The sequence below is a fragment of the Anabrus simplex genome, chromosome 5, assembly GCF_040414725.1.
Source record: "Anabrus simplex isolate iqAnaSimp1 chromosome 5, ASM4041472v1, whole genome shotgun sequence".
Lineage (NCBI taxonomy): Eukaryota > Metazoa > Arthropoda > Insecta > Orthoptera > Tettigoniidae > Anabrus > Anabrus simplex.
The window spans coordinates 107,166,350-107,191,246 of NC_090269.1; the positions used below are offsets into that span (position 1 = coordinate 107,166,350).

Sequence of the window (24,897 nt, forward strand, 5' to 3'; positions counted from 1 at the left end):
TATTTCCAGCAGTAACAATATTTTTCATCACATATATGAGGAACACACTGCAACAAACCTTTATAGGTCTGAACCTTATTTTATAAAATTTGAAAAGGCAAGCAAACTTCAAGTTTAATGTGACTATTGACAACATAACCACAGCCATGGGACCTCCAGTTTTATGTAAAATTCAAACCACAGCGATGTGAGTTTTCCTTTAAAAAATACCACATTCATTCACCAGGATTCAAGGGACAGTCACCTTATGAAAAACCAGTGATGATGTCACTCAGCTATCACACCCCCATCCATCTGTCCATCAATGCAGGGTGTACTTGAAATAAGGTACAATATGTCCAACAGATGTTAGAAGAGACTATTCTAAGCAATCTATGCAAAGAAACTGTCAGCTATCTTTAAATTTAAAATTAAATATTAAAAAGTCAATATTTTTTATGTTTTCAGTAACTCTTCAGGTAGCATTGACAAACTAAGTCTGCTGTAGCTGGAGTGGGTTGGGGCAAGGCATGTTCGGTGAGAGGACGGTTTGGTCTTTTTTTTTTTCTCTCTCTTCTATTGGTTTTTCGCCGCACCGACACAGATAGGTCTTAAGGCAATGATGGGATAGAAAAGGCCTAGGAGTGGGAAGGAAGCGGCCATGGCCTTAATTAAGGTACAGCCCCAGCATTTGCCTGGTGTGAAAATAGGAAACCACGGAAAACCATCTTCAGGGCTGCCGACAGTGGAGCTCGAACTCACTATCTCCCAGATGCAAGTTCAGAGCTGCGCGCCCCTAACTGCATGGCCAACTCGCCTGGTGTTGCATAATTCAAGCATGATTTTGCCTGTTGGCAGCTGTAGGGAGGGGAGGGAGTCGGCTGATAAGAGCACAGCGGAGTTAGTTTCGTAAAATCTCTACGTAAACAATCTGCTGCTGTTGTTGCAACCTCACATACAGGATTGGGATATTTGTACTATGTAGCCTACCTAGTAAGTGTGACTGATTGATTGATTGTTTTAAAGGACATAATAATTCTGACAATCAGCCCCAGTGAGAAAGTGTTTGAAAACATATGTTAATACGTTGTCTGTCAAGTACTGCCCTACATACATGTCACATAGTCCCATGAAGATTTGAATGCGGGGTTCAATGGAAAAGAAAAAAGAAGCTCTTCAAAAGCTCTTCACTAATGCAGAGGGTTAAGGGATGAAATAAAAGAAAATAAAGCTCCTCACTATACTGAGGATTAAGAGATGAAATAAAAGAAAATAAAGATAAACAGTGTAAGAAAATTGTACGATGTGGACCGATGATGCACTCTTAGCAGTTTGCAGAGCACTGACCTCGAGACGCATTGACCTAGAACATTGCATTGAAGATCAAAAACATTCACAAAGTTAATTCGTATAGGAGAAAATAATTTGCAAATGTTTTCTTAGAAAAGCATCTTCTGCCACCAGTTCAAATGACGAACCTTATTTCAATTACACCCTATATATATATAAAATTTAAAATATAATAGTAGGAAAGTTTTTAAAAAATGTTCAATAAGTAATGTAATTGTGGTACTAAATCTGTCAAGAATGCTGAAATGAAATGCATATTATAACAGAGTTTTGTCACAAATACACAAAAATAATACTTCCTACCTCACGGGAATGCAAAAGCTGTTTTTCAGTTCACACTTCAACTTATTCAATGGCTTCTCATTTTCAAAGTATCAAGCACTTTAGTCTGAGAGAAGTTCATTTAACTTTCTTTACATTAACATATATTCATAAGTTCTATCTTCAAATCCAAATAAATGACTACTCAAGAAAGAAAAACCTTAAGTGAAGTAATCATATAACATAATGTCCATTTGGCTTTTAGAAAGGATTGTTAAGAGCAGAAGGGATAATTTGTAATGGAAAGTTAAGGAATATTTGTAATCCTGTTCTGTGATTGATAGAGGATTGTGTCACATCTGAAATAAACAGATAAACAAAAAAAGAAAACATAAAGATAAACCAGGAAAACTCATTTTGGTTTCTATCCTAATCACTAACAAGATTTTTTTTTTTTTTTTTTTTTAAGTCTGGTGAAAGTACCTTAATCTCACAGAACAAGAGTTGCAAGTTCTATTATATTTATGTTCAGTTGTTATAGACTTTGATAGCTGAAGGCTGAACCTAGAAAATGGTACCAATAAATTTATAATGACTGTCTGCCATTGAGAGGCTAGTGAGATCCTTAAAACCCATCTCTGCAGATTAATGTGATTATACAAGGTGGTGTTGGTGGTGATTGTTTTAAGAGGAAGTACAGCTAGGCAACCATCTCTATTAACACTAATCAAAATGAAAATGGATGTATTCTACTACATACAAGATGAATGCCATTCATGAGTCGTAAGAGCTGGATAAGGGAAAACAATTCTGTTACTGCACATGGTTCTTGGATTTTACTGTCCTGCTACCAAGAATTCTGAACATTACATGGTTCACAGGCAAGGTTTGGTTCCATCTAATTGGTTAAGTGAATTCTAAAGATACCGACACTTGGGCCACACATAACCCACACAGTATTCATGAAAGACCCCTGCACCCACAGAAGGTTGGAGTTTGGTGTGCAGTCTCGGCAAACCGAATAGTGGGTCTATTCTTCTCCTCGGATACTATGAACACGAACCAGTACAAGGACATTTTCCTGCAATTTGTTGAGCAACTAGACGACACTGAGCCAACTCAGAGTTGTTTTCAGCACAATGTGGCCACAAGTCAACTGAGTCTCTCACTCTGACCTGCAGCTTGTTTAAGGACAGAGTAATATCTAAGAATTCATGGCTGCCAAGATCACTGGACTCAAAAACACCAGATTATTTCCTGTGAGGTTATTTCAAGGATAAAGTGTACTGAAACCAACTACGAACAACTGAAGATTTGAAGACCATCATGACTGAAATCAATGGATTAGATGGGGAAATGTTACAGCGAACTGCCAGAAGCAAGGAGCGACGGGTACGGTTGTGTCTACAAGAAAATGGAGGTGTCCAACATCTGCTGTGATAGCAAGTGAATCGTCCAGAGTTTCTTCATATTTGGAACATAGCTGCATCTTCTTATCTGCTACCAGACAAAAATGGGGTCATTCTGAAAACAACCTGGTTTATATGATTCGCCTTGTATTATACTGTATATGACAGACGTTAAGGTTGGTTGATAATAGCACCTGCCCTTACTAGCCTATGCTCAGTGCTTCTTGAGCTTCAAATTGTGCATCAACAGAAGCCAAGACTGCATCTAAAGGATGTGATAGCAAAATGACATCATTAGCTTGCCATTAAAGTAGCCCTGGTTTGAATCCCAGTCAATGCAAGTGAAAGTTTTAAAATGAAAAGCCTCATCCCAGTGGTGATTTGACAGAAAACCATTCATCAAAGTTTATAATTCAAGATTAACAGTCATGAAAACTATAACATTGGTTACTAGGATTCGAACTGAATCTCCAAATATATCTAAATTTGTAATGAGAGAACAGAGCAAGCTGCAGTTTTACATCTGTTGCTATTGTGATCATAGCTGCAGGACCTCCACTTTTATGTGGAATCCAAACCACATGGCCATTTTAATAATCCCACATTCTTTGTCCAGGATTCGAACCCCAGCTGCCTTGGTAAGAAGCCAGTGACTATGCCACTTGACTATCATGCCCCACAATGAGCGAATATTCCGATACAAAACAAAGACAGAGATAGAACATGAACGACAAGATCATCAACCAATAAGGATAAGCATTATCAACTGCCAAAATACATTGGCATACATGACTTCTGCTGATTTTAAACCAGTCACTGGAGTGCAAATTTGACAAAAATATATTTTCATCACAATTTAAGTAACCCTTTCCTAACCTAAAGATGATTTTTGATCCACACCCACCTGTGCTTTCTGCATAAAAATTGTCTGCATGTTCTGAGATTTGTGGTAGAGAGCATAATTGTAATTATTTGGGCCTACCAAAAAACAGACGCTTGGGACTTGAAATAAGGTAACATCACAGCTTTTCTACCAATATGTACCAGAACTGGAGAAAGAAATTGAGAAACTATGCCCTTAACACCTGCTACCAGTGTCAGAATTTAAGACTCAGGTGTATGTTGGTAATCTAACAATACAACAGGAACCATGAATGCATACAGTATCTCTGTGTACAGGGATTTCCAAGAGGTGAATTATTCACTTTTCTTCAATAGCTTATACAGTAAGACAAACATTTAATTTATATATTTAATATCGGACTCCCTCAACTTCTGGTCCATCTCCTGGACTAAAATGTCAGCATATTGGTCTTCGGTTCAGAGGGCCCTGGGTTCAATTACTGGCCAGGCTGGGGATTTTAACTATGTATGGTTCATTCCCGTATTTCGGGGACTGGGTGTTGGTATTCGTCTTCATACACTTCTCTTCATACATTTCAACACACTACACCTACTAACCACCATAGAAACATGTAATAGTGAATGCATCCCTCCACACTGGCATCATGAAGAGCATCTGCCTGTAAAACTTGACCATTCTGTATCATGTGCTGACCTCAATAAATTGGGATTAAGCCCAGATAAAAGACTCTCTCAACTTCTAAGGATGCCTCATGGCAAGTTACACTAAAAGCCTTATATCGACATATGGATAATTAAAAACAGGAGGGTTATACAGTAACATACTACAAACACAGTACCATAGGAAATAACATCACACAAAGCTAGAGGTGCACCTGGAATATGCAGTTTGTATACCTGGTGGCAGAATAGGAAAATGAGTGCTGCATGTGCAAACTACCAGAATTATATTTGCAAGGATCATACAACAATGTACTGTAAATTATGTGCTTCTGACACACACACAACAGCCAATGAATGATTAGCACTCTATGAACGGTGAATTGTATCACTTTTACATTTCAAACCAAAGACAGAATATGATCCAAATCAAATTCCATCGTGCAACACCCTTGATGAGCTTAGGCCTATTAGGCGACCACTGCTCAGCCTAAAGGCCTGCAGATTACGAGGGACACGTGGTCAGCACAACAAATCCTCTCAGCCGCTATTCTTGGCTTTCTAGACCAAAGCTGCCATCTCACTATCAGACAGCTCCTCAATTATAATCACACAGGCTGAGTGGACCTTGAAGCAGCCCTCAGATCCAGGTAAAAAATCCCTGACCTGGCCATAAATCAAACCCAGGGTCTCCGGGTGAGAGGAACGCACGCTACCCCTACACCGTCAGGGCGGCTGAAGAAATATGATAACTACGTGAATATAGGATCCAACCACGGGAACCGGACATGTGTACCGAAACCAGAATATATAAACTAGTTCAAGAAAAATTGTGCAGCGCGCGCATATGAGCACACACGAACGTACATGAACACAGTGTCGAAATAAGTTAAGTCATCTCTCTTGATAGTATCGATCATGTGTGCTGATTTTTTTGTTTAATAAAGTATTGTTTTTGAGAAGGAAGTATATATTTCGCACCCAGTCTTTTTTAAGACCATGTGCAACTAATTAAGGGTTAACTTCAATCGATCTATAGGTGTCAACACAAAACTTTACTGCCTGGTGAAGTAGAATACAACACATTCTGGAGTGGATGGTACATCGTGAATCTCCACCTCCTGGACATCACCTCAGATGGGGTACTTTGGAGGTCACTTAATCATTTGAGGAGTGGTACTGTAAGATCTAGGGACAACCTCAAGAAATGGGGGTATTTAGGAAGTCAGACAGAACTTTGTGATTGTCAGGAAAAGCAAATTACCCCACACATGTATAACTGTCAACTATGCCTCGCCCAATGTACACTTCAAGACCTCATTCAAGCGACTGAAGAGGGAATTTCTGTCGCTGATTATTGGATGGACTCAGTGCGATTGAACCAATTATACCTGTACCTTGGTGTGCCATGTATTTTGTTTAATGTAATGTGTACTTTTTTTTTTTTTTTTACAAGTTGCTTTACGTCACACCAACACAGATAGGTCTTATGGCAACGATGGGACAGGAAAGGGCTAGGAGTGGGAAGAAAGCAGCCGTGACCTTAATTAAGGTACAGCCCCAGCTGGTGTGAAAATGGGAAACCAAGGAAAACCATCTTCAGGGCTGCCGACAGTGGGGTTCGAACTCACTATCTCCCGAATACTGGATACTGGCCGCACTTAAGTGACTGCAGCTATCGAGCTCGGTAATGTGTAATTATGGTTTGGTTTATGTATATTTGTACTGTTCATATTGTATCAACACTCTGACAAAAAATAATAACTCAAAAGATTTGCACCAGGTCTCTCCAGAAACATTATTATTATTATTATTATTATTATTATTATTATTATTATTATTATTATTATTATTATACTTCATTTGTCAACTTACATTAATCAAAAACAACATGTGGTTGCTATGGAGAAAAAAAAGGCAATTTGATATATGGACTACCAAGCTAATTTGTGAATAGTCTATATCTTAGAGGTTGTAGCTTCCAAAGAACAACTCCTGAAATCTTTCTGCTTATTCCATTTTTTTGAAAACTGTTGGTGTTGTGCACAAGTTCAACTCACCCTCATGTGATGTAATAGGTTCTAATTCCCTTTTCTCATTCTTCAAGAGAATATTAATTAAGATATCCCAATAAGGTCTATCAATGTCTCCATTTTTTTGTATCAAGGTTATCTTTTCCCTCTTTCCTGCTGTAACAGTCTCTGTCTACTCTTGATTTTTACAGACTAAGGTGATGTTAGTATCTGCATATTTAATGGCCTTTTCAATAATAACAAACCTGCATTACTTAACAAATATAGGCTACTTTTCCTTCTATTTCTCTGTAATAGCTCGTAACTTTAAAGTTAATACCTTACATTTAAGTAACAATTTAAGCATCAATTTAATTAAACCCCTGAGCTTACTTTGAATCTCCACTGGTTTATAGAAACTCAAGTTTAGAATAATTTGCTTCTAGCCAAGATTAGCACAATTTGGTCCCTTTATTCAGATCCAGCTAGACTAGGATGGTTCTAAAGTGATATGTCAAAATATCCACAGCATTTATTAGTCAAAAGGGATGCAAAAGAAGTTGGAATTACACTCTAGATGATCCACAACAGAAGAGAGTTCAGAAGAAAAGTCGACAGTCTAAAATCATTGGAAGAGAAACCACTAAAAAGGAGTCCCAGACAGAACGTTTATGAAGAAAGATTGAAACAAAAGAATGAAGAGGTTCAGAGAAGAGAAAAAATCTATTTATAAGTAGTGTGGCAATGTACATTGCCATTTCCTTTCATCCAAAACTGTGATATCTCTTCTAATATCTGTTAAACCAAGCATTGAACTACTTGATTACAAAGAAGGAAACATTAGCTTGGGATAAGTTTTCAAAACCTGATGCAAATTTTGTGATCTTATTGGAAGTTGTGGATCCACAGTTTCAAAAAGAAATCATGCTCTCGAATAATGTACTGTATACGTCTACACGCATATTTTCAGGATATTATCCACTCTCTCAGCGTCAAATATAATATGTGAACAAAAAGCACAAAACTAGATGCAAAGTTGTGTCATCACACAATATAGCAATACAGTATTGAACTCGTCATATGAGAAATCACTCCAATTTGAACAGAATCTTCTATGTGATGCTTTTGGCATTTGTACATTTATAAGAAGTATTTGGTAATATTGACAGGATTAAGCTCATTTAAATTTGAAGGAGTAAGTAAGTAAGTAAGTAAGTAAGTAAGTAAGTAAGTAAGTAAGTAAGGAAATGTCTCACACCACTGATACAGGGACAACAAAGTCAATTTTACAAATGATATGTACCGGTAACTGTTGGGTTCCATCAACCAGGACAACTCTGACAACTCCTCAATTCTTTGAAATCAAGTACAGAGAAGTTTATATAAGAATCAAATCATTATGTAGGCTGCTTCTATGAGATATGAAAGAAGAAGGATTATCTTTATGAGGTAAGAGACTGTGTTACAGACTAGTTACCCTTTTTAATGTGTACATGGAACATATCAGTACAGTAAAAGAAACTGTATGAAATCAAAGAAATCTAGTATGAGTCACAGTTTTCAAAGAGAGGAAATTGAAAACCTAATCCAAGTCAACATGGGACCAATCAGATAGGGCCTATACCAGATAAATGTAAACAGTGCTGGAATACAGTTTAAAAATGAGGTGAGAGAGGTTATTTCAAATGAAACATGATCTTAAAGCAAACATATGAATTTTGCTACTTGCAAAATAAAATTTCCTCTATCAATAGAAGTTAAAATAAGAGATGTACACTTGCCAAGATAAGATAGTCTTTGTAATGGAAGTTTGTTTACTTCAAAACAAATACCATACCCTATATGTACAGGAAGTTACTTGTGAAGTTTTTTTTTTTTTTTTCTTTACGTCGCACCAACACAGATATGTCTTATGGCGACGATGGAATAGGAAAGGCCTAGGAATTGAAAGTATTTAGAGTAGCATGTAGCAATGTATAGAAGTGAAACATGGACTATGAGAAAGAACAGAATCCTGAATAGTGAAGAATCCAAGAAGTGAAGAGAAAGTGAATCAAGTTGGGGAGGAAGGAATGATTAGAAAAAAATCTTAACACACTGTGAGATAATCTGACAGGTTATTTCTCAATAAATCTATGAATCTTTTATTTCAGTTTGTTAGAAGTATTTGCAGAAAGACTAGAGGAAGGTCAAGACACAAATATATGGTAAACTATTTACTAGTGCAAACTCCAGAAGTTACAAAAATATGAAGATGATACATAGAGAAGATAGGAGGAACTTGTTAAAACAATTGAAATAATTATTCAATGAAAATCCAACTAGTACAAAATACACTGCTAACACTCGAAAGGACATGGGTTTGATTTCCCATCAGGAAGTCAAAAAATTTAGGAAGGTGATTTCCACTTCTGGAGAGGTACCTGGCCCCAAGGTTTACTCAACCCACACCAAAAATGAGTATTAGGTTAATTCATGGGAACAAAGGTGGCTAGGCATAGAGCTAACCACTCTATCCCACTTACAGTTAATGCTAAGGTTACAGATGGTGGAAGCCTTTACTGTCCACTCCTCCGAGGGTCTTTATGGCCTGTAAGAAGATACCTTTGCTTTACACTGCAAACATTCCTGGTCTTTCAATAGCCCAATGTATAATTGTAATTGTTAAGTTGCAACAGTCATCACGGTATTAATTCACAAACGTGCCCAGAATAAAGGAAAATTAAAACAGACATCTTCTGATAATACTCCTAGGAGTATACTACAAGCCATTAAAAGAATCAAACGAGTTCTATGGCAGGATCAGTAATCATTTCCCTAACAAGCAACATTTTTTTAAGTTATTCCCAGACATTTTAAGATCAGTCTCAAACCTGTAAAAAAACAGTGAGAATTATAGTATTTAAAACACTATAGGCTATATTTGTCATAGAAGTTTCAGGCTTACTAGCCACTAAAAAAAATTTTGAAACCAGTTTACGCAAAGAAAGACACATTGTTACTAAAAATAATAGGCCTAAGAAAACCTGCCTGGGCTGTTATTTCCAAGCCTAAGCAGATTAACACAAAACATGTTGTGCACATCCCTCAAACAGGATAACTATTCAATCGGTTCAACTTCAAATCTCCCAGTAGTACACAAAGCTGTACTGATTAGCAATTCGTTTGTCATGAGATACATTACAATTGAGCAGCAAGACCCTTGGTGTATCATAAGGAACAAAGCAAGGATTTTATATACTCAGTTCTCCAAAATGGAAATCGGCATCCATGCTCAAGATTAACATTCTCCCTTAGTAAGAATTATCATGTTTAAATTAAATGCCAACATGAGAAATAGGTAGATTTTAAAAATCCATAAGCTGAAAAATATACTAACTTGATTAAAAGTACAAAAGTCCTATTAGAGAAAATTATATAACCTGGCATCAACAACCTAGGCCTACAGGAAAATGCAAACAATGAACTACTAAGGTTTAGTAGAGAAAACTGTCTAACCTAGCATCAATAACCTACACGAAAATGCAAACAATGAATACTAATAGCTTACAAATTATTAAGTTTAGGAGCACAGTAGAATGAACAAGTTATAATCAAAAAGCAATTAAACAAATAACCAGAGATCACAGAAGTGTATACAGGAGATAACAACAACCTATTACTGTACCTCAAGAGTAGGTAGGTACGGTACAGAATTCCACAAACCATGATAGAATACAACTAGCCTATAGTTTGAAGATATATTCACTTCTCAAACAAAATCAATGGCTATAGTAAAATAAAGTTTTAAATGCTGGTGTATTAAAAATCTACTGTTCCACTTCAATGGCATTAACTTTTACAAACATCACTACAAACAACAGAATCTCGAGAATTAATTTTCAGTAGGCCTAACAGAATTTCTCTCATTATAAAGTATTACTCGCGCAACTTTTAGTGATACCTAGTGTTACGGGGGTGTGGAGTAAGGAGGGAGCTCTCCCGGTTCCGGTAATACTGCCAACTGAATGGAAATGAAATATGAATTGAATCAATAATATGATCGATCGATATGAATTTTCTAAACCTTTATTATCTCAAGCCAACAACTGTGTCACACACGCACGCACGCACGCACGCACGCACACACACACATATTATATAACATTTCTCGATGCGAATCTTGTTCCTAGCATGAATTCTATAGTTTGGCTTTGCTGTGTAAACAACAATAGTACTAGTACGTAAAGTGTACGCCAGATGTCTCACGGCGATGCATAAGCGATTCATAGTTTGTGTTTCAAAGGTTGCCAATACAAATCTCGAAGATAACCGAGGTCTACCGATTCAGCACTAGGGAGCCCAGGAGATATCACTAAAAGTTGCGCGAGTAATATAAATATTACTTACGAAGTGAATTTAATGACTTCATAAATCATGATTATAGTTTTCAATAGTCTTTAAATTAAAAACATTCAACAATTCACACACTGAAATGTAAAAATAAACTTTATAGCTCTGTTGAAAATAAATTCATTGCACAAACCTCTGCAATAACAAGTGCTTCCATTCCTAAAGAAAGTATCATGAGATAAGAAGTTGAATATAAAATTCTCAATACACAACCACATACCGTACCCTATAACATGGAATGAAGTGTATATAAAATTTCTCAGAAGACACAGATAGTACAGGTATGCCTATTGTAGACTGAAGATACTCTGCTAATCACCATTACCATTGGCCATTCCTTCAACAGATGTTGCTGTAATCTGCTTCAACTGATGAACTAACTCTGAATTTTCCTTTAATACTGTTTCTATTTCCTCTCGAACGACAAGAAAATCTTTGAAGCTTTCACGGATCATCTTTGCATCATGCCGTGTCCGTGATATTTGCTTCCCAAGTGTTCTAGAAGTTTTACCATCTTTCTCAACTTTCTCCAACACAGTACTCAAACTGGTATGAAAGCTTGCATCACCATTAGAGAGATAACTTGTAAACACTTCAAGCCGTCGTTCATATGCATCAATGTCTTTGTCAAGAATTTGTGTTTGTAAGTATACAGTCTGTGCCATTTTATACCAGTCAGCTAAGCTCTCTGCTAATTGAGTAACTGCTGGCTGACATTCCGTCTCTAGAAGAGATTTCAAACGACGACCTGTTTCTTCCACTTTTATTCTTTCCAAAACATGGAATTGCTCATCATTGTATGTTAAACTTCTTGTAGCACGATCCCGGAGGAGATGCTGCCATGAATCTCGTAAACGATCCAACATAGTGCGAGCTCGTGCTGGAGCCCGTGCTTTTGAAGGGCATGGAAAGCCACGAGTAGCAGATGACCACTCTCTGCGTAAAGTGCGCTCTGCAACATATCTTTGATGCAATTGCTGAATCGCTGGTGCGATCTCACTCATAAGTTGTTTCTTTAAACCCGATAACTCATTCAGCCAATCTTCTGATCCTTCTAAAGTATCACTGCGACCCAACAGCTTTACCATCTTATGAACTGCCTGTTCACCACGTGAAATGGCTTCGGTCATTTTGCTCACACAACGAGTTAATTCTTGAAGATTTACACTCTTTGAGGACACTCTGTCTAAGTTTCTGCTCACTACAGCAGTAAATTCATCCACACATCCATGAATTAGTCTACTACACCGAGAAAACTTCTCGATTCGTCTCCTACACACATGACCAACACTACAAGCAGTTTTAGCCAAACTAGCATCATTCTCTACAGACACAAGATTCGGAAATGTTGGAAATTTTGGGATATCAATATCCGGACTTAAAGTTACATTATTATTCTCCTTACTAAACAACATAATTGGTTTATCTTCTTCAGTTGTGGGATACCCTCGACCAGGCGTTGTTTCTTCAATGATTGTGAGTAATGTGCTGTCTTGAAATAATAGTATTTGATTCAATGGAGACACATCAGTTTGTTCCAAAACTAAGCACTGGAATTCCACAAAAGTCTCATCAGGATGCAAGTAAACCCTAATACTCTGAGCCTTATTGACATGAAATATATGTACCAACTTCCTTGACAATATACTAGTAACTTCAGTGAAAAATTTTTCAAAGCTCCATATTCTTTGAGAGTCGACCTCCAACAGTCCAGCTAACAAGGGAGTCACAAGTTTCTTCAGACCAGCACTCAGTTGACAGTTATTAGGTAATTCCTTGCTCCAGTCAATTGGACCATTTTCTGAGGTTTGGGATCCAGATATAACACCCGATGCCTTTTTAGTTGTAATGTAATACATAGTCTCCTTATTCCGTCGTCCACCAAATGGTCGAAAAGGCAAGTTACCTGTAGCTACATGATAAAGGGTTACACCTATTGACCACAGATCGACAGTAGCCCCAAATGTTTTCCCAACAGGTTTGCGGAGAACAGCACGCTCATACATATCCGGATGAAGGTATTCTTCTGTGCCATAAAGCGACATAAACTGCTGATCCTCTTCTAGCTCTCTGGCAGCTCCAAAATCTGTGAGTTTGTAGACAGTACTGCCATCATCAGCAATGAACTTCATGATGTTCCCAGGTTTCAAATCACGATGCACAAGATTATTGTCTCTCAAATGCTTCATTCCAGCAGACAAATGTTCTAGCACAAGCAAGAATTCCTCCTCCTGCAGGCCGTAAGTATTTTCCGGATCATCAAGGATATTAAATAGACTTCCTCCAGTGCAGAGTTCCATCACTATAACCTTTCCCCTTCCCTCCTGTTCCTCTTCAATTGCAAGTAACTTGACAATGTTTTCATGTTTCACTTTCTTTAGTACTTCAAACTCGCGCACTTGCACATCGTGAGGTCTCATATGACTTAACTGATTAAATGTTTTCACAGCTACGGGCTCACCATTGTGTTTATTTACACCTTGAAACACAGCTCCAGTAGCACCTTTACCCAGAACACTAGTCGTACACCAGACATAATTGGCAGAACCTCTGAGGAATGACATATTGAAAACAAACACTAATAATACCGCTTCTCAAATAAAATATGCGATAATTATAACATTGCAAACGTCACGTTTCCTCTTACTTCTACATCTATACGATAACCAGCCATGAACTGTCAGATATCATGATGCCAAATGTGCAAAAATGAAATCCCAAGAAAGAAGAGAATTTTTTTCGGGAGTTATACTGTATTTGGTTATACCCAACGGTTATACCAAACTGATATTGTTTGGCTGTCAGTATTACAATGTTATGTGCATTGACATAAACGATAGTCACTGAAGTTATTATACATACAGATAATAGAAAGGTTGCGAAGAAAATTATAAATTGAAGATATTCACTGTGAACACTGATTGCCGAATGTGTCATATAATTGCACGAAAATGATCCTAAATAAACACTAATAAAATTTAACTTTTCTCTCATCAAAATATTTATAATAACCAGGAAGGTCTTGAATCCTTGAGTACAAGACATTGTTCGGATAGACGTGTTCCGAGATCTCATGTGCAGTATATACCGACATCTGTGGGTTAATATGGAAACTCACAGCATATCCTGGCTCAGTCATGTGCTCTCAGATAGTATTCTTTTCATTCAAGAGATAGAGCTGCAAAGCATTTAAAGTACGCCAAAGTTGGCAAGTGTTGAGCACACCGTAGCCAATAGGATTGGAGAACTACACAGCGTGAAATAATGATTGGATGTCAAGCTACAGAGAGCTCACAAGACAAGTAGAGTTTAGTAGTGTTCGATTGTCGAGTTCAGGTTAGCGTGTGATCAAAGCCAGAATTCGTGCGTCCGTAAATTCGATCGGAGTTGTTGGTCAGAAAAGAAGATTCCCTTTCGAGGTGTTTTCCAGCGAGTTGCATGCATTTCATTTGCATTAAGATTTTTCACCTACAGCCTGCGGTATACGCGATATTTTGCTTATCTAGTGTGGACGTATCGCTGCAAATTATGGACTGTGTTTTTGATGTGTTGCTTCAGTGAATGATCCAGCAGTCATTAACAAGTGTTTTCATTCGTTTTGAATGTAATGACAGCATTGTCACACAATTCCGAAATATCAACAATAAGTAGAGGAATGTTTAACATCTCTTCCAGTGATGAAGCCGAAAACTGAATTTCTATTGATGTTTACGTCCGTTGGGAAAGAACACGCATAGATTCTTGGATCATTATCTACACAGTGGAAACAAACCCTTCACCCTACAAATCAATATGGAAGCAAACATAGAAAGGGAATGTAGTGCTCTGGGTGGCCTTTTCCAGCAGATAATCACCGACATGAAGGTAATGGAGACTTCATTTTAATTGCATGGGATTCTGGGGAGGTTTCTTACAAGGTGTAAGCAATATTGACATGTTGTTAGTAGTGAAGGTTTCGTAAACGAAAGCCTTGAAAGGCTGAATTTCATGTTTAGAAATATATTTTTAGGATACATTTATATGCTGGAAATAGCTGGCTTTGGATGAGCCCTGATAGTTTTTCTTACCCTGTTTATACCCAGTGATTGCAAATTGCAATACCATACCAAGATTTTTGAGTTATTAACTACGCTGTCATGGTTGCGTTTGATTACTGAATAAATGAATGACAATCATGTTCATCCTCTGTGCTCACTCGAGGTTGTTTGCGTATTTTGTTTAAATAACAATCGTTGCTCTTGTAAGCTCTGTCATCGTGTTCTTTTGATTATTAGATTCGACAGACGAATTATGTGAATATCTCACCAAAATTCTGTAACTTATTAACGGTAAAGACCAGGAGGTATCGTTTCGAGCATTATTATCGTAGGACGTTTTGATCTGGGCACAGTATGTGGTATACAGAGCGTTTCTTCCTTCTAGTTCATGATGCGAACACGCTTCAAGTTCCGGTACTTTCCTTGCTCTTTAAAAGCTTCCCTTTCGGCCAGGTTGTCTACACGAGGTCTGATAGAGCATTATTAGCTTCTCATTCTGGACGTCCTAATTTTCTTGTTTTCTTATTCTTCATTCTTTTCTCTCTTTCGGAGTATGATGTGTCATTTCTAATGCCAATAGTGTTTATTGTAGTATGCCACTACGAGTAATGTAATCTTCGATTACACGTGGGCTACCGTATGCAAACTGAATTGAACTTGTAAAAGGAGGAAATGGTATTTACCGTCAGTTTTTGCCACGCCCCTCCAGATGTTTTTTTGTTGTTTTTTGTTTTGTACCCACTGCTCTTCAGCAATCATTTCAACTTGGGTTAAACTAGCGCGATATTTTTCTAGGAATACAAGGGTTGGACATATTATACACAGATGCGCATTGCAGCAGCTTTGTACAATTTCACAAGAATTAGAACCCTCTAACGATACAGTTTCGTTGTTAGAGGGTGCCTACTGTATTTATCACCGCTGTTCATTAAGATCCATATTGATTTCTCTAAAAGCGAAAAACGAAAATATGGATATTTCATTTTGACTTCCTTACTGCGTAGGAAATCATATATATTAAAAAAGTGCCTCTAAAACTAATCAATCCCGAAGTTTGTTTAGTAAAGTGAGTCTTTTTTATGAGTAAGAGCGTGTTTTTGTTTTTGCACACGTTGCTTTCCCTCCGACACAAATAGGTATTTTGGCCTAAATACTAAATAAATAAAAGCACGAGTCAGAAAGGAAGAAATGATTGAAAATTATGCGGGGCTCTTATCCTGCAGTTGTTTCTTTTGTCTTGCCTCACCAGGGTAGGGAATATGCCAAAATGTAACGGGAGTGTAAATAAATAATCGAAGATTTTCAAGGAAACGTTGAAGAGTAAAAGCTGTGTGCGATCGGTTCTGAGTTTCACACAGGTTCTCCTTTCTGGTCATCTGTCAAGTGATTAAACACTTAAAATCATGCTGCATTAAATTTGCTATTTGTTTTACGTCGCACCGACACAGATAGGTCTTATGGCGACGATGGGATAGGAAAGGCCTAGGAATGGGAAGGAAGCGGCCGTGGCCTTTATTAAGGTACAGCCCAAGCATTTGCCTGGTGTGAAAATGGGAAACCACGGAAAACCATCTTCAGGGCTTTCGGTAGTGAGGTTCGAACCCACTATCTCCCGGATGCAAGCTCTCAGCTGCGCGGCCCTAACCGCACGGCTAACTCGCCCGGTGCTGCATTTTAATAATCTTCAACCCAGGATGGTTGGATTCTTAAACACCACCGATGGCACCGAAGGCCACCGAGCGAGTTGGCCGTGCGGTTAGAGGCGCGCAGCTATGAACTTGCATTCGGGAGATTGTGGGTTCTAACCCCACTGTCGCCAGCCCTGAAGATGGTTTTCCGTCGTTTCCCATTTTCGCACCAGGCAAATGCCTGTACCTTAAAACCATGGCCGCTTCCTTCCCACTCCTAGCCCGTTCCTGTCCCATCGTCGCTATAGGCCTAAGACCTTTCTGTGTCCGAGCGACGTAAAGCCAATGGTAGAAACCGCCATAACCGATCGCGGCGTCTCAATAAGGCGTACAAGGCATGATGAGTGAGATAGTTTGCCGTTGTTTTCTTCGCAGCACCAAAAAGTGCTATTGCAGCACGACTGGCCCTATTAGTAGCACACTTCATAACATTCAGACGCACTAGTCGTGTTCTGAATGTCTTTGTCAGTACTCAGCACTGCTCTTACCTCAGCAACATCCATATTGTCGCAGCCATAAAATAATGATGCTGAGACTACAAAGGAATGCTGAAAGCTACATTTTACTCTGGCCTGTGCTAAGGGGATTTGTTTTTCTACCTGGATAAAGCCTTCGGCTCCCTCTTTTACTTCCTGTTCCATTTTATCGACTTTTGATTGACATAACAAAGGATTTATATAATTTTACCATTTTTTTCCCTGTTTCTTTATCTGCTATGGTTTGGCCCGTAGTTCCATCAAGTTTTAGGGGATTCAAGTGTCCTAAAATATGTGTTTGATATGCTAAGTTCATTCTCGTTAATCTAGTGCTTAGGAAAACGTTTCCCCATTCTTGTTTTGAATATTCCCTCGCACGTCAGTCAAATAAATAAAATAGGCCTACTCTACATTTACTATCACTACCTTGAAGCTCCTGTATGTGCAGATAGTAAGGGCTAAGGAATGTCGCCATTGCATGTGTGTAAAGGTGCGTCCACACCAAGATCTTTTCGTTAACTTTGTTCATTAACAGTGTTTATTAACAATGTTCATGAACATTTCTGTCTGTTAATAAACAAAATAGCGTGTTCATTAACTCTTCGAGCATGTTGATAAACAAAATTTCTTTAACTTTTGTGAATGAAACTTTTCATTAACATTTCGTGTTTTCGTTAACATTTCGGTTCGCACATGCGCAAAGACGCAATTAGAACACGCATATTCGTAGCGTGGAATACAATACTTTTATTAATTTTTGAAATCGACTGTCGAATTGCAAGCAACTCATATACACCATACAAATACATAAGTGAAGTGTAGGAGTATTTCTCTTACACTCTTACATGATCATTGGTAGCAGTCACCAGTCGCTAGGAATCTTCAAGTTATACTTAGTCTAACATTAATGCAGATGACATTCCGATAAATGTGTATCCTTTCTTCCAATTTCAGACTCAATTACTGTCAACAAGAACTGAAAGTCTTGTGGGGACATTCTCAAAGTTTTGAAAGCCTGCTGCATCATGAATTGAAAGTTCTGACATAGGCCTAAGTGCCCTCTCCAAACTTAATTCTAAACGCTTTTCCAATATTTTTCTTTGCCACACTTTGTCTGCATTTTTCTCTAATTGCACTCATTAAAATAATGAAAGCTGCAGCTGTATTTTCTTCTTCCTGACCTTATCCATAGTAACCTCACAAACAGATATTTTGGTGTGGACACAATGTTAAAGAAGTTTGTTAACAAAAGTTCATTTGGTGTGGACACAATGTTAAAGAGGTTTGTTAACAAGAGTGTATTAACATCTTGAGAAATGTTTTCGTTAACATTGTTTATTAACTTTGTTTCCTTAACATTGCTTATTAACTTTGGTGTGGACTAACCATTAAGAAATGTCGTCGTTACTGCACAGTCTTTTGCATACATTTGATTATGATACCAGAAGACGTATTTGGGACCTTTATGTACAGAAATAAGCCTAAGGTTATCAGTACTGGCGATTTCAGTCAGTTCTTGTTCTGGGCACTTTTCGGTCAAGAAAACGAATGAAAACCTACAACCTGTTTTCAAGTCATTGATCGGGTCATGGATGTAATGAATGAACCATATATAGGCTATTAGTATAATGGGGTCGCCACTCCCAAAGTGAAATGATAATGGAGAGTGTTGTGGAATGAAAGATGACAGGGAAAGCCGGAGTACCCGGAGAAAAACCTGTCCCGCCTCCGCTTTGTCCAGCAAGATTTGAACCACGGTATCCAGCGGTGAGAGGCCGACGCGCTGCCGTCTGAGCTACGGAGGCTCACGGTAAAGAAAATTAAAATGAAATAGGGTTAGCTGCGCGGGGTAGTTGGGCAGCTCTTGTGTGCTCAGGGTTGCAGGATTGGATACTAAGAAAGTCAATTTTCATGTTTTCCGATATTACTGGCATCTTGTGGCTCTAAGAATGTAGTTTCAATCCTCTGTCCAATACTGTTAAATCCCTAGGTATGAGCGATTTTAAAAACCATATTCAGGGGAAGAACATGGTGTTACAAAGTTTTAATAATGCTTTCCTGTAAAATTGGGAAAATGTGACTTATTATAGCATGTTCTTCCCCTGGACCCTTCATTTGTTGGCTGTAAACTCACGCACTTTGGAATGTCTCAGAAATCCCGCACTGAGTAGTGAGTAAGCGCTTCCCCGCCAGTATTGTGCCGTACCTTGTTTGACAATCTCATTGCTTCAGTGATTAGATGCAGTGAAACCTGTTCATAACTGAATAAATGTCCAGCGGAAATCCGATCGCAATGAAAACATTCTGTGGAGACTGTGGTTCTGCGGAAATTGACATTAAATATCAAATTTATTTTTGTACGTAATCATAATAAATAACATATCAGAGGCGGAAATGGAGCTGCAGTCTTACGGTTTATAACTGAGAATACGTTGCAGTTTTGTCAGCGAACAGAAAATCGGGTGGTGGTGATTGTTTTAAGAGGAAGTACAAGTAGGCTACCATCGCCTATATAGCACTAATCAGAGATTTTAAAAAATGAAGGGAAATGAAAATGAAGGTACCGGTACTGGCCAAAGAAAGACGAAGGGCATGAAAAATCACGATTCCCTAGCCCTCCACACGTAATACCGTCAGGGTCGGAAAAGAACAAGAGTTGACCAACGGAGGTCAGAGAGGATGGATGAAAGTGAGGAGCCTGACACAAGTGGAAGCAATGCCAGGACTCAGCTAAGAGTCTCGTGGTTGCCAGGTCACACTCCCCCCGAGATAAGAGCCACTAGGATCATAAACTAAATAGACGACTTTCATAATAAGTACGTAGAAAGTTTCTTAGCAAAAAGTATTTAAATATAACATTAATCAGTCACGGTTTATATTTTTCGTAAATATAAAGAAAACTAATTTAATAGGAACATTCTAATTTGAATTGCGAAAATATGATCTGAGAAATAACAACGCGTCCAGTGTCTCATCACCGAGCCTGCTTCTCAATTTGTTGCACATATATGCAGCTGCTGAGAAAGCACGTTCAAGTTCGATGGAAGTTGGAGGAATCGTTAGTAAATACTTATAAGCCTGCTCTCGGTTATAGCTCCGAGTAGAATTTGAAGACTCGTATAGGTTTATTTCATTATTGACAATTCTGGAAAATTCATTTTCATTTAATGCTTCAGGAGTAGGTTTTCTTTGAGCGTCAAATCACCTTTTTCTGTATTTGTAGGCCGGACTTGCATATTTTGTTCTTCCTCTTCGTCATTCTTTTACCATCTCTCAATTAAAGAAAATCTGGTTTTTTATCAGAACATTGCTCGGACTTGAAAATTTACACTTTATTTCATCATCGAACGCAAACGCCACATCGTCACTATGAGGATTTTGTAGGTTGCATAATACGCCACTCAGCTCATTCCTTCGGCGATCTTCATGCGCTTTTGTAGATGTATCTTGAATTTAGAAGCCAACTCGGAGCTATTGTCATTTAACTGCTTAAAAAGAAACTTAAGGGCAGCATCAGCTGTGCGACAGTGTTTCTACAGTTAATTTGACTGGAGCGAAGACTTTAATGATTTCATCGATAAGGTCGAAATCGAACTCTTCCAACTGCACTGGATTATTCAAACCCACTGAGAGTTTCGCTTCACGCAGTCTATTGTGAAAAAATTTTGTCAATCCTGAAAATCCCGGAATTCGGAAAACTTAATCCCGCAAACTACGTGATTGAAAAGCGGCCGGGATCCCGGGATCGAATCCTCTACTCACCACTAATCTGTATTTAGGGCAATCGCCGAAATGCCAGATTGCTTATCGGCTGTTTACCTAGTATTTTCTTAAATAATTTCAGAGATTTTAGAAATTTATCGAACATTTCCTTTGGTAAATTATTCCAATCCCTAACCCCTCTTCCTAAAAACGAATATTTGCCCCGATTTGTCCTCTTGAATTCCAACTTAATCTTCATATTGTAATCTTTCCTACTTTAAAAGCAACGCTCAAACGTATTCGTCTACTGATGTTATTCCACGCCATCTCTCCACTGACAGCTCGGAATATACTGCTTATCAGTCGAACAGTTCATCTAACTTACTTTATCCCAAATCTAAACATAACGGTGCAACTTTACAATGGCGAAAAGTGAAAGTATCCTCCTAATCAATACATCATATATTCCGTCATTAGACGGAGTAAACAAGTTCAGATATGTTTCGGCTCGTTTGAGCCATCTTCAGTGAAAAAATTAGGGGGGTTGGAATAATTTACATAATATGAGTTGAAAAAATGCTAAAAAACATAATGAAAGCGCAAATGAAAAAACAAACAAAAGAGGGCCTAGACGGAAACAAAATAGCACAAATATACAATATTTACATCAATATGCAGAGCAAAAAATAACTTATTGCAACAAAATCCTGTGAAACAGGAGTTAATTTGAAATAATAATTGATACTAAAAAACTGCGTTAACCTAAGAAACAAGGGAATGAGAAAACAAATGATGTAGATGGAAATGAATAATAGTAGCACATGGTGAGGTTGTGGACCTCATAGTTTACAAATTATTAGTTTATAACAACGATAAAACAGTTTGAAATCGCTGTCAAAATCCTAGTGGAAACCCATCACATCAAAATGGTCAGGAGGAGAGCGGGAGCTTCTCATATTTTTTATATGCGGCCCTTCCGACCCCTCTATAATAAGGCAAAACACCAGCCAACATTATGAGATAATAATGAAGAAAGGGACCGCTAGATTGAGAAGATATTAAGAATGCTGCTATTTCTGAAGCCTTAAATTTAAGGTGTTTTTTCTCCTTATCACAGGCTTTTCGCCTGCATGTTAATTCAGGCTTGGTTTCTCTCAAAATGTTTGCTCCCGCTCTCCTCCTGACCATTTTGATGTGATGGGTTTCCACTAGGATTTTGACAGCGATTTCAAACTGTTTTATCGTTTTTATAAACTAATAATTTGTAAACTATGAGGTCCACAACCTCACCATATGCTACTATTATTCATTTCCATCTACATCATTTGTTTTCTCATTCCCTTGTTTCTTAGGTTAACGCAGTTTTTTAGTATCAATTATTATTTCAAATTAACTCCTGTTTCACTGAATTTTGTTGCAATAAGTTATTTTTTGCTCTGCATATTGATGTAAATATTGTATATTTGTGCTATTTTGTTTCCGTCTAGGCCCTCTTTTGTTTGTTTTTTCATTTGCGCTTTCATTATGTTTTTTAGCATTTTTTCAACTCATATTATGTAAATTATTCCAACCCCCCTAATTTTTTCACTGAAGATGGCTCAAACGAGCCGAAACATGTCTGAACTTGTTTACTCCGTCTAATGACGGAATATATGATGTATTGATTAGGAGGATACTTTCATTTTTCGCCATTGTAAAGTGAAAACCGTCAATACGGAATGATTCTAATATCTTGTAATAACGGTGCAAGCTACAGACCTGAATATTACGGCATTGTGATCCTCTCTCCAAGTTATATTGTGGTAATTTGGTGCATCAGTTGCCTTCCATCATGTATATTCTGAAATGTGATTTGATTATGTAACATGATCTTACGAAACTTAAGGGTATCTGAATGAATGCTACCACTTCTTATTACCTTGAACGTTTTCAAATTGTATTTTACCTGTTGCGGACCAAACACACAACCTTCTGTGGGTGGGGGACGCAGACGAAGAATACACCCACGGTATCCCCTGCCTGTCGTAAGAGGCGACTAAAAGTGGCGACCATCACGCGGGGAACACCATGGGTCGCTTATATTATACTTGCGCGTAGTACCACTATGTTAGGTACACAATAGGTTTGTGATTAGTAGCAACAGTGTGTGTTGCCGGCTTTTACAGTACCTGTGATTAATACCACTTTAGGAGCGACACCATTGTTCTGGCTTGCCTATGATTAGTAGCCATTGTATGAGGAACACCATAGGTTTGCGTTGCCTGTAAATGGCGCCGCAATGTGCGAAACACCATAGGTCTGTATTACATGTGCGAATTTCATTACTTGTGAGAAGTACCATAATGTGTGGAATACCGCGAGTCTACGCTACTTTTGATTAGTACCGCAACATGACAAATACCATGGTTCTACTTTCCTAGCGATAAGTACCATTATGAGGGGCCGATGACTTGGATTTTGGACTCCTTTAGACTGCAAGCAGCATCGATTCAGTATTATGCTATAGCAGCAGTCCGTTGGTCAGTACTCCTATTGTTTTACGCCATTCTCTGTGAATGTGAGGCATTGCGGGTCGGATCTACTGATTTTTAAAAATTCATATCCATCCATTCTTCCTCACGTTTTGAAATCTGGTCAGTGGAGGATTTTGGACTTTTAATTTGTCATTCCATTTCGTCTCATTTCGTACCATTAGGGGCCGACGACCTAGATGTTAGGCGCCTTTAAACAAGCGTCATAATCATCATCAAATTGTATTTTTAGCACATGGTTTTTAATGCCGGGAGTGTCCGAGGGCAGGTTTGGCTCGCCAGATCTGTAGCCGCTTTTCCCGGTACACCCTATCGAAGTGAGTTACATGTACTACTTGTGCGACAGTGTTGTCTGTGGATGTAGGTGTAATTGTACGGGCTAGGAATGAGAATAAAGTGGAAATGGCCATGAGAAAGGTATCATCCCAGCATTTGGTTGGAAATGAAAATGGGAAATTACGAAAAAACATTTTGGAGGATGGCTGACGGGAGGATTCGAACCCAGTTATCTCCCGAAGTTACGGTAACAGGCAGTGCCGTAACACAATGAGATAACCTGTTTGGTACCTTCTCCTAGACATGGAAACGCAACTGTATATACGGGCATGTTGTAGGATAAAAAGTAAATGCATCATCATATTCCGTGTTATGTAAAGTGGGGGCAGTAACTGCTGATAGGAGTGGTTCAAGTGACATTGCGTTTAGTGCTGGTACTTTTTAAATTCTTCAAAATCAACTTAGGATTCTGCTGCTCTGTCATCTCTGGTTCCCAAAAATCCACGGAGTGATCGTGATCATCCCCATTAAATTCTTCAAAATCAACTTAGGATGCTGCTGCTCTGTCATCTCTGGTTCCCAAAAATCCAGGGAGTGATCGTGATGATCCCCAAGAACTGTATTTAAAGATAATTGTAAAACAAATAGGCCTATAATCTTCGTTAAAATATAATTGAACTTGTTACTCTAGTATCAGTACAATTACCTAATTGTACCCCGCCCACACACACACACATTTTTAGAGTTTTGACCGTAAAATATCTCTTGCATTATATGTGGCCCATCTATGTCTTCTCTGGGGAAGGAATATCTCGGTTTATGGCATTCCAAATTATACATTACGCTGAATAAGGTTACAAGGACGAATTCTTGAGTTGGTTTTAGATATTACTTTTGTGTGTGATGTAATGTATTATCTGCGCACTTTTTAGTGATAGATTTACACCCTAGTGCTGAAGCGGTCGACTTTCGTTATCTTCGAGATTCGTATTGGCAACCTTTGAAACACAAACTAAGAATCGCTTATCATCGCTGTGCGCCATCTGGCGTACACTTTAAGTACTCGTACTGTTGTTGTTTACACAGCAAAGCTAAACTATAGAATTCATGCTAGGAACACTTTTCGCAACGGGAAATGTTATATAGTATTAAATATTGTGTGTGTGACACAGTTGTTTGCTTAAAATAATAAAGGTTTATAAAATTCATAACGATCGATCATATTATCGATTCAATTCAGATTTCATTTCCATTCAGTTG

The 24,897-nt window shown here is 38.2% G+C and overlaps 2 protein-coding genes across 5 annotated transcripts in view; one reads left to right on the forward strand and one right to left on the reverse strand.

The window, feature by feature from the left end:
• Positions 1-10,896: 10,896 nt before the first annotated feature.
• IKKepsilon (I-kappaB kinase epsilon) lies at positions 10,897-13,581 on the reverse strand. Its single transcript, XM_067148293.2, has one exon. The coding sequence runs from the start codon at positions 13,489-13,491 to the stop codon at positions 11,239-11,241; it is 2,253 nt and encodes a 750-aa protein (XP_067004394.1). The 5' UTR covers positions 13,492-13,581; the 3' UTR covers positions 10,897-11,238.
• A 669-nt stretch (positions 13,582-14,250) lies between these two features.
• LOC136873811 (protein MTSS 2) overlaps positions 14,251-24,897 on the forward strand; it is a 644,214-nt gene continuing 633,567 nt past the window's right edge. For all 4 annotated transcript variants that reach the window (XM_067147063.2, XM_067147065.2, XM_067147066.2 and 1 more), the window contains exon 1: positions 14,251-14,791. In XM_067147063.2, coding sequence (XP_067003164.1) covers positions 14,720-14,791 — 72 coding nt within the window. In that variant the 5' untranslated portion in view covers positions 14,251-14,719. The remainder of the gene's footprint in view (positions 14,792-24,897) is intronic.